The 10,290-nt window shown below is 34.4% G+C and overlaps 2 protein-coding genes across 3 annotated transcripts; one reads left to right on the forward strand and one right to left on the reverse strand.

The window, feature by feature from the left end:
- Nucleotides 1–204: 204 nt before the first annotated feature.
- LOC139864570 (uncharacterized) lies at nt 205–1,605 on the reverse strand. The gene has a single exon (XM_071853153.1). The coding sequence runs from the start codon at nt 1,603–1,605 to the stop codon at nt 205–207; it is 1,401 nt and encodes a 466-aa protein (XP_071709254.1).
- A 5,607-nt stretch (nt 1,606–7,212) lies between these two features.
- On the forward strand, nt 7,213–10,290 carry LOC139862670 (glycosyltransferase BC10-like). Of its 2 annotated transcripts, none has more exons than XM_071851295.1 (2): nt 7,213–8,419; nt 9,862–10,290. In XM_071851295.1, the coding sequence occupies exon 1, from the start codon at nt 7,316–7,318 to the stop codon at nt 8,408–8,410; it is 1,095 nt and encodes a 364-aa protein (XP_071707396.1). In that variant the 5' UTR covers nt 7,213–7,315; the 3' UTR covers nt 8,411–8,419; nt 9,862–10,290. The 2 variants fall into 2 exon arrangements, with proteins under 2 accessions (XP_071707396.1, XP_071707395.1); XM_071851294.1 differs by having other exon boundaries at nt 9,865–10,290.

Raw genomic sequence — 10,290 nt, forward strand, 5'->3', positions numbered from 1 at the left:
GTCACACAAACTAATCGGTCGGAAATCTCCAAGTCCCCGTGTTTCAAGTTTCTTTGGAATAAGAGTGACGAAAGATGAGTTGCAACCTTTAGAGAACTCGCGTGAATCCCAGAACCATGCTATTGCTTCGATAAGGTCCGCTTTTAGTGTTTCCCAATATTTTTTAAGAAAGGCCATATTAAAACCGTCGGGCCCCGGCGCCTTTTAGCTACCACAATCAAAAACGGCTTCCCGAATTTCTCTTTCATCGAATGGTGATTCAAGGGCTGTAGCATTCTCAACAGAAAGTGACGGGTAGACTAGATCTTCGATGCTAGGTCTGTTATAGTTTGATTCGCTGAAGAGGATACTGAAATGTCGGTGAACTTCATCTTTTATATCTTGAGGACAATTGTTCCAGCTTCCGTTTATCAACAGCCCCTTTAGATTATTGTTATTATGTTTTCGGTTGATTATGGCGTGGAAAAATTTAGTGTTCTCATCTCCCTCAATCAACCATTTAATCCGTGCCTTTTGTTTAAGCATCTCCGTCATAGTCTTTTCTTTTTCGAGCCACATCTTCCTCGATTCTTTCCATTGACGTTTTTCTTCCTCACTTAAGTTTGTTGTTTCAGCCTTTAGCTCTAGATTAGTAGCAACACTTCTACTAGCTTCTATTTCACCATCTAAAGCTCCAAATTTTTTTGAACTCCATTCCTTCAAGGCGAATTTCACATTCTTCAACTTATTCATAAAGGTTCGATCCTTACGATAGGTTTTCGGGACAGTCCTCTCCCAAGCGTTCTTGACAATCTGATCAGCCTCGTCTTCGTTAAACCAAGTATCAAACACTTTGAATGGCTTCGGGCTGAAATTTAAATTCTCATTTTTCAGCAAGATAGGACAGTGGTCCGAGTGTTTCCTTTCCAAAATATTACCCACAAGATCCTTCCAAATGTCAAGACATTTTTCGCTAACAAAGAACCTATCTAACTTGCTAAACTTGACCCCATCGTCACTAACTCTCGTGAATTTCCTACCACCCAATGGGATCTCGATCAAACTATTATTTGCAATAAATTCATTGAATCTACGAGCTCTATATTCAAGAAAATCACAATTAAACCTATCTGACTCCTCTCTTACTTCGTTGAAATCCCCACACAAGATCCAAGCATCATTACTATTAGCTAGTAATTTCGACAGTTCATCCCAAAGTTTAATCTTCTTAGCGTCGTCATGAGGGCCATAAATATTTAGAATGTTGACAGCATCCCCCGAAGGTTTCCAAACCCCCTGAATACCAATGACACAATCAATTCTAAACACATCAAGAGCCTCAAAACAATTCTTATCCCAAACTAACAATTGCCCACCACTTTTCCCTACCTTTTCTCTTTGGATAAACTCGAAATCAGGAAAACCCCATAATGAGCATATCCATTTATCCACCACTAGTTTGAGCCTCGATTCTTGAATTGCAAGAAAAGTTGGTTTTTCTTTAGCGATTAACCTTTTAACCCATCCAAATTTGTCAACTTTTCCCCCTAAACCAAAACCCCGTATATTAAGAGAGACAATCTTTTTGAGAACAATATAATTACGACAAAGGTCTAATTCAATCATTGATGTGGGATCGCCTCCTTCCATTTTAACCCAATCTTTTTACCGTATTCACGAACAGCCGCCGAGTTAACCGTATTGCAAGTGCTATCAACGTTATGTTTATACGAATTAAAATCAGAATGGGTACTTGAGTGACTTGAATTTGCAGCACACGATGAGCATTTAGATCGTAGAGGTTTGTCTTCAGGTTTAATTGATCTAGCGGAACGCTTGACATTCATTAATTTGGAGGTTGATTTCCATCGCCTGATATTCGACCAGCAGCATCTTTTCCCTTTTTGTTCCACCAAATTTTCTTTTCTCCCTTTTGAATCACCTTTGGAGGTTGGTTTGGACGGTCTTCTTTCAGTATCCTTGGATCCATTTTTGCTTCGATGTGAAGATTGTGATTTTGGCTTGTTTTTTCTTCGATTGGAACAAGAAAGATTATCCTCCACCGATTGATTGACAATATTGGGGGCAGGAACAGAATCATTCAGATTAAAACTGGGCACCACACGTTTATTGCTTGGGCTGTTGTTATTCGAGCATAAAACGTCATTACATGATGGTCCATTACTGCCCTGATCGCCCAATACACCAAGCCCATCGCCACTTTTATTTTTCAAAGTACAAGTTGGGCTCTCCTGGTCCAAGTGTTCATTAAGCCTAGGCCCAGTAGTTGGGATTTTACCAGATCTCAAACCCTTATCTTCCCCATCTGAGTTAAACGAGCCACCTTTATTATTGGAAACAGAAAAGTTGGTTGGAGAAGTGGACGGCGTGCAAGGGCAATTATGAGTAGGGAATTTGGGAACATGATTGTCCACCTTTTTGCAGACACCACCAACGGTTTTGTTTTCTTCAAAAAGTTCCTTTACTCCAAGAAAACCAGACTCTTCAACTTCTTCATTAGCATCCACCTTGCCGGAGTTGTTGCCGGAAAGTATTTGATCACCGGTTTCTGGAATTGCTTCAAAGTCCGAATCGTGGGAATCTGAACAGTCATCATAAAAATGGCAATATCTTAAAAAGGAACTAAAACTTAAAAAGGCGTCGCAAAATTCTAAAGCACCTATATCTTAGTCTAAAGAAAAAGCACTTAAGAGATTTTACGGCAAAGCCTAAAAATCTAGAAATAAAAATAACTATGGCAAAAACTATGTCTTAAAACTAAATACGAGCGAAAAATACAAAAGTTACGTTAAAACAATTAAAAAGGGACAAAATATAAAAATATACTAAAAGTTGTAAAAATTACAATTTTTATAAAAATATTATTTTTATATTATTTATTTTATAAAATTATTAATTTTACAACTTAATTAAACTAATTTAACTAAATATAAAATAAATTAAAAACTAAAATTAAACTAAATAATAAAATATTAAAACCTAATTAGGGTTTATTAAATAATAATAATAATACACCGTAATAAATGCAGTTTTAGGGTTGCAGTTGGCGTGTCAGACACTCTCATGCGATCGCATGAGTTTATGCCTTCGGGCTCATGCGATCGCATGAGCTGAGGTTTTGGGCCAGGTTACGGGCTGCTACAGTAGCAGGCCCGAGTGTTTTTATATTTATTTTTTTCTGTTTTATATATTTATGTAATATATTTATATAAATTAAATAAAACTTATATTTTTATAAAATAAAGGTAAAGAAACTTTTATAGAACTTAAATATTTAACAAACTCTTAAAAATATTTATATTTTTGTTTTCTTTTTATATTTTTGAATATTTAAAACGTATTTTTACAAAAGCGTATTTTTTTATTATATGTGTGGCGTTTTGCTTCGGCGTTCCCCGGCAGCGGTGCCAAAAATACTTGATAGTTAAAGCTAAGGGGTATAAAATACTATTAAATTTTAGCAGGAAATACTATTAAATACGATACAATTTTACACAAGATATTTATTTATTTATTGAATGGATATACTTAAACCTTGCTACAACACTTATAGGCAGTGTACCTAATCGTACAGTAGTGTAGTTTTTAGTAAGTCCGGTTCGTTCCACAGGGAATCTTTTAATCAAAGCTTAACGATATATTAGTTTAATTTATAAAAATACGAATATATATATAAGTAATATTATTATTTTAAAGGGGGTTTTTACCGTTTAATGACCGGTTTGTCGATTTTAAAACATTAGTCGCAGTTAAAACCAAATGTAAAATATTAAATAAATAAAATACTTAATTTAAAGCGTAAAGTAAATAACGATAATGAAATTGCGATAAATAAAAGTGCGATAAAATAAACTTGCGATAATTAAAAAGTACGATAATTAAAAGTGTAATTAAATACAATAACAAAAAATAAAAGTGCGATAATTAGAAGTGCAATTAAATATAAAATAAAGGAAATTAAATATGAAATAAAAGAATTATGCTTATTTAAACTTCCGTAATCATGATGTTTGACGTGTTGATTTTAGTTTTATGCCCATGGGTTAATTGTCCTTTGTCCTGGATTATTTAATATGTCCGTCTGGTTTTTGTCCATAACAGTCCATCAGTCATAAATATAAAGTGTGAGTGTCCTCGTCAAATTATCCTTATACCCGAAGTTAAATATTTCAACTAATTGGGGACTTAAACTGTAACAAGATTTTAATACTTTGTTTAATAATTACACCAGGATGTCGACTGAGTGTAACCCAAGGTTTTAATACTTTGTTATCAATTATGCCAAGTGTCCTTGTACATAATTTCACCCCTGTTTTAATAATTCTAGTAGCTATTAATCCATTCCCGTGTCCGGTTAAATGAACGATTATTCGTACATATAAATACCCCGCCCATCGTGTCCGATCGAGTGTAAATGGTTATTTATAGGGACGCCCAATTGTAAATCTTTATATTAACATTAACAAACTATCATTTAGTTAAACAAATATAAAGCCCATTAATAGCCCATAGTCTAATTTCCACAAGTGTCGTTCTTTTGTCCAAACCCCAATTATGGTACAAAGCCCAATTATCCAATTTTAATATTTTTAGCCCAACATCATGATTACTTCGGATTAAATAAGCATAATAATAACTTAGCTACGAGACATTAAATTAAAAAGGTTGAACATAACTTACAATGATTAAAAATAGCGTAGCGTTACACGGACAGAATTTCGACTTACACCCTTACAACATTCGCTAACACACCCTTATTATTATAAATTAAAATTAAAATTAAAATTATAATATAAATATAAATATTATACGTTGAATAAGGAGAAGAAAAAGATGTGTGTTTTTGCGTCCAAAACTCGCGAACTTTATAGGACAGGCCTGGAAAAAGGGCTCATGCGATCGCATGGGCTTTGCCCTTCAAGGCCATGCGATCGCATGGCCAGCTGGGGAGGCTCAAAAGTCTTTGTTTTTTTATGCCGACGGTTTTATAATATAATATAATATATATATTAATTTTAAGAATTAATTATATATTATATTATATTCATGTGCATAGTTGACTTGTAATTTTTAGTCCGTTGCGTCGAGCGTTGAGAGTTGACTCTGGTCCCGGTTCCGAATTTTCAAACGTCCTTGCGTACAATTTAATATCTTGTACTTTGCGTTTTGAATCTTGTACTCTTGTAATTCTGAGACGTTTCTTATCAATAATTGGAACCTCTTTGATTGTATTTTGTACTTTTGAGCTTTTTGGTCGTTTGCGTCTTCAATTCGTCGAATCTGTCTTTTGTCTTCACCTTTTATTATTTAAACGAATATCACTTGTAAATAAAACAATCGCAACTAAAAGCTTGTCTTTCTTGAGGGATAATGCTATGAAATATATGTTCGTTTTTAACATTATCAGACATATTCTTCGATGTTTTTGAGATGGCGGGTGTGGATTAACACTCTACCAAATACAAGATTTTGGTCCCCGTAATCCAAATTGCAGTTTTCAGTTTCAAGTACATCACCCCAGGACATAGCAATAGATCTGAAAACCGAATCCTTCCAGCATGTTGCTGGCACGCCACGTATTCTAATCCATGCTAACCTTTTAGAAGAAAGGTTACTTGACCCTAATAGTTGAGCATTGTGGCACCATTTATACAAGGCATGATCTTTATTATCTAGAACTTGAACTGCTTCGACAGTGGACATGAAGGTCCACAAGACTTCCAGGCCGCCTAAATACTTAATATCACAATTAAGCATACCCTCTGCCCGACTGAGATGTATGATTTGCGTAATTATTTTCCAATCCTTTAGAACACCCAGGATTGACCTCTTAGTGCTAATCTTTACCTTGTCAACTTCTTTTACAATAATCCTTCTTCTGCTAGCATGATCGACCTTTGATGTATGTTGATTGCTGCGATGAAAACCATTTAGTTTATCCCTCAGGTCCCCTTCATATCTCTTATCCTTTCCGTTCAAAAAATCCCTTAAGTCACTCTTATGATTCTCAACAACCGTGCTATATCTTCGTTGATCCCTAAAGTTGTTATTTGGAATGGGATTATCCATGTGACTCCTAACTTCTGCCCATTTCTTACCATCAAACCTGCCACCTTCCTGTCTATCTCGCCTCTCATAGGCCTTAAACATCTTGATAGGATTGCCATCGAAGTTGATCTTGGAAAGTGACTTTAACATTGCATCAGGGTCCCCAACATTCTTAAATCTTGCAAATGCGAATCTTTCGCCACCCCTTAATCGTTTTCCAGCCATGTAAACATCTCTGATGTCGCCGTGTTGTTTGAATACCTTCCACAGATCCGTCATCTTCCAGCTCTCGGGGAAATTGAAAAACATGAACGAAGTCAAATGCATTCCGAAAAGCCTTATTAATCGATCTTGTAGCCTGCCATTGAATCCTTCTCGCGAGTTTACCGTGTTTGCCCGGTGAAGAAAATTGCCTCTCACACTCTCTCTCTTCGTTTTCTCTCTCACACACTCTCTCTCCATGTTTAAGTTGTAACACATTAATAATTCAAGCTCATCATCAATAACCAAATCATCATAAACTTACTGGCATTATTAATTTGAAGGATCAAGGTCATCATCACAGTAATGTTATGATAATAACGAGGTACAAGGAATTTTTTTTTTTCAATATTTGAATTATTCGGAGAGCGAATAATCTGACCTCATATTTTGATGTACGCAACTTATAAGACTTAGTTAATGACTGTTTCTAACTCTTCTTTGATCATACAAAAGTAACGGGTATTGCCAACAAAAGTTACACTAAACCATCATCAAATTTAGAATACAAGAGTAGTTATTGAGATTTGATTTGGATGTACCTATACAATTATGTAATCAACCTTTTGTATTACCAGTAACTGCGAAGTTGTATGGTTAAAATAAGATGTGAACGATAAAGACTCTCTTTGAACACCCAAGGAAAAGAAAAAGGAAAAAAGTCAACAGAATAAAATACAGTAACCACCAAATAATCCAAAGACCAAAACATGTAGTGTATTACTATACTCTCATACTCTTAAACAATTACAATAAAAAATTCACAAGATGCTTATATGTTCGTTTTATATGTTTTTCCAATAAAAAATATATAAAGTTTACATCACAATATCACATTCACATATACAATTTGGACCCATCTCATCATCTCCAACAAAACCATTCACCACAATTCAAGACTCAACCCATCAAAACAATCTTCATCCAAAATCAAAACCCCAAATACAACAACATTACTTCAAACTTCAAAATCCCACAAAAAAATCATTCCTTTTTTCCCAAAACAATGATCTCTTCATCACCATCACCATTAATCCCAATAATCATTCTTCTTTTACTTTGTATTCCAACCCTCTTTTACTTGGCCCCACACATCCTCCCACCACCACCGCCACCACCCATCACCTTCCCGGACGAACTCGAAGATCTCACACTTTTCCGGCGAGCCACCGTCGTTGACTCAATCAACCCATCAAAATCCAAACCCAAGCGTCTTGGTTCCACAAATTTAAAACCCAAGATTGCTTTTTTATTCCTTACTAATTCAGATTTACAATTTGCCCCTTTATGGGAAATCTTTTTTGACACTAATTCATCAAAAAGTTCTAATCTTTTTAATGTTTATGTTCATGCTGACCCAACTGTAAACCCTAAAGTTAAAATCCCAGGTGGGGTTTTCACTGAAGATCGATTTATTCCGGCAAAACAAACTCGCCGTGGCACCGCCACCCTGGTCGCCGCAGCTCGCCGACTTCTTGCCACTGCGCTTCTCGACGATCCGAATAACGCGTTCTTTACGCTCGTTTCACAACATTGTATTCCTCTTCATTCCTTTAAGTACTTTTATGATACCCTTTTTGAAGTTAATTCACATCAAGTAGCTGAATTGAGACACTTAAAGTACAAAAGTTTTATAGAAATTGTATCTAAGGATCAATTTATATTAGATAGATATAATGCTAGAGGAAAAAATGTCATGGTTCCTGAAGTTCCATTTGATAAATTTCGAATGGGCTCGCAGTTTTTTACATTAACACGTAGGCACGCGGTTGTTGTAGTTGCTGATCGGCGGTTATGGAAGAAATTTAGGTTGAATTGTTTGCGACCGAATTCTTGTTACCCTGAAGAACATTATTTTCCAACATTGTTGTCAATGAAGGATTTAAAAGGTTGTACCAGTTATACATTGACTCGTGTGAATTGGACGGATAGTGTTGATGGACATCCTCATACGTATTATCCTAATGAGGTGTCGAAAGAGCTTATATACGAGCTTAGGAAGTCTAATTTTACAAAACCGTATATGTTTGCTAGGAAGTTTTCGCCAGATTGTTTGGAGCCTTTGATGAATATGGCCAATGACGTCATTTTTCGCGACTGATTTCTTTTGGTAATTATTCTCACTTTAATTCTTATTATGTTATCTTTGTTGAGTTATTTCAGTAATTGTTTATATGATAGAATAGATGTGATTAAAAAGGTGAAGTTTATGCTAAGGTTGGTAATCAAACATGTTGGATTTGTTGTGTTGTGTGTTAGAAAGTGACATATTTTGTATGTGTGCTTGTTGTGTGTTCTTTAGTATGACTCATTTGTCTTATTGTTTTTGTTTACTAATACTTGTTCTTATGTTAGGAATTGACTAAACTGCATTAATATTCAGTATAGTCTATAACAAAAGGTATATATACTTTAACCAAAAATGCTAACTGTTTATAGTTGATATTAAAACCTTTTACTACAAAAGAAAATGGATGAACATATATAGTTTCACCTGGTAAAAATAATAGCACGATAAGTGTTTATGCTACTAGTTTTTTAAGTATATATAATATATATATGTCGTGAGTTGTTTTTGTAATTGATAATATTACATTTTTCAACTATAAAAATTAATTTAGGTAATCATGATTCATATGTAACACAATTACTTTTGTTGTTTGAAGTTGGAATAATGAAATTATGTATGAGATGTTTGCGTGTTTGGTGTTGTGTTTGATTGTTTATAACAATCATTATGAAAAGAGAAATGATTTGTTAAGACTAGAATTCTTTCAAATTAGGTTTAAATAGGGGCCTTTACAAGAATTGCTTACGATGGGATAATTGTCACGGTTGTAAAATTTCCCGACTAGTCAGGATTTTGAAGTAGTCCAACAAAATCTTGACTAGTCTTTGACTTGGCCGATTTATCCGGTCAAAGTTGTGTAAGTCCAATTTAGTATGTCTAAGTCAGATTTATTCAGTTAAATGTTGGTCAACGTCTGACTAGTCCCCAATTAGTCTCCGACTTGGCCGATGTCCCGACGGATTAGTCTCGACTAACAACTTTTACAACCTTGATAAATATGCAATTCTAGTTTTTCATTAGATTTGTTACATGTAATTATCAAACTTAGTTATAGAAGACGAATTGTTTAATCCAAATAATAAAAACATATAGGGAGCTAATTAAGTCCAAAACACACAATATACTTGAGTCTTGTTTAGTTTGATTTTAGACTTGTGTAAAACTCATTATGACCATAAGAACATGAAAAATTAATTATATGAACCTCCAACTTACGTTATTCATTCAAATCACACAAATACAATTGCAACCTAAGCTATACAGAATTATGTATTAGGGTAATCTATATGATTTGCATTTCTAGTTTGGCTGTAGATTAATATATTTCCCCCGAAATATGTAAATCCATATATACAAAAGTTCACTCTTTTCAACAAGTTTTTGCTCAAAAATAGTTTTAAGTTATAGTTATCTGGTATGTATGTTACAATCAAGACATTAATTACGTTATCTCATATTAGCAGCCTGTTATCTCATATTAGCAGCCACGTGTGTGTGAAGCCCCAAGTGCTACTGGAACCCATTTGGTGTGTTAAACGATTCATGCCGAAAGATCTAAAGTGGAAAACCAGTACAAATGCTCATGCGAAATTGTGAACGATAACTGCATGATGAGCCGAAAATGTATGTGAATATTGAAGAGTGTAACATAAGGTATTTGCATGATATACTACTGTATACTACTACTGCTACTACCAAATATTTGCAGTTTAGTGCATGAGGTGGAATCTGCTGACCACTGTTTTATAGTACCATTTTTTTTTTTTTTTTAGAATTTTTTGTTTTTATTTATTTTGAAGTAAAGCTACTTATTTGTTCACTGAATACGCAACAAATGGTTCCCGATTTCATTGTGTCATTTATAATTTTATTTAGCTTGTTAACAAACAACTTCAACCATACCTCATGAC

This window comes from Rutidosis leptorrhynchoides, chromosome 8 (assembly GCF_046630445.1).
Source record: "Rutidosis leptorrhynchoides isolate AG116_Rl617_1_P2 chromosome 8, CSIRO_AGI_Rlap_v1, whole genome shotgun sequence".
Classification (NCBI taxonomy): Eukaryota; Viridiplantae; Streptophyta; class Magnoliopsida; order Asterales; family Asteraceae; genus Rutidosis; species Rutidosis leptorrhynchoides.

Bases quoted from the DNA above. Each gene is read 5' to 3' on its own strand.
- LOC139864570 (XM_071853153.1), bottom strand. From the start codon at position 1,605: ATGATTGAATTAGACCTTTGTCGTAATTATATTGTTCTCAAAAAGATT.
- LOC139862670 (XM_071851295.1), top strand. From the start codon at position 7,316: ATGATCTCTTCATCACCATCACCATTAATCCCAATAATCATTCTTCTT.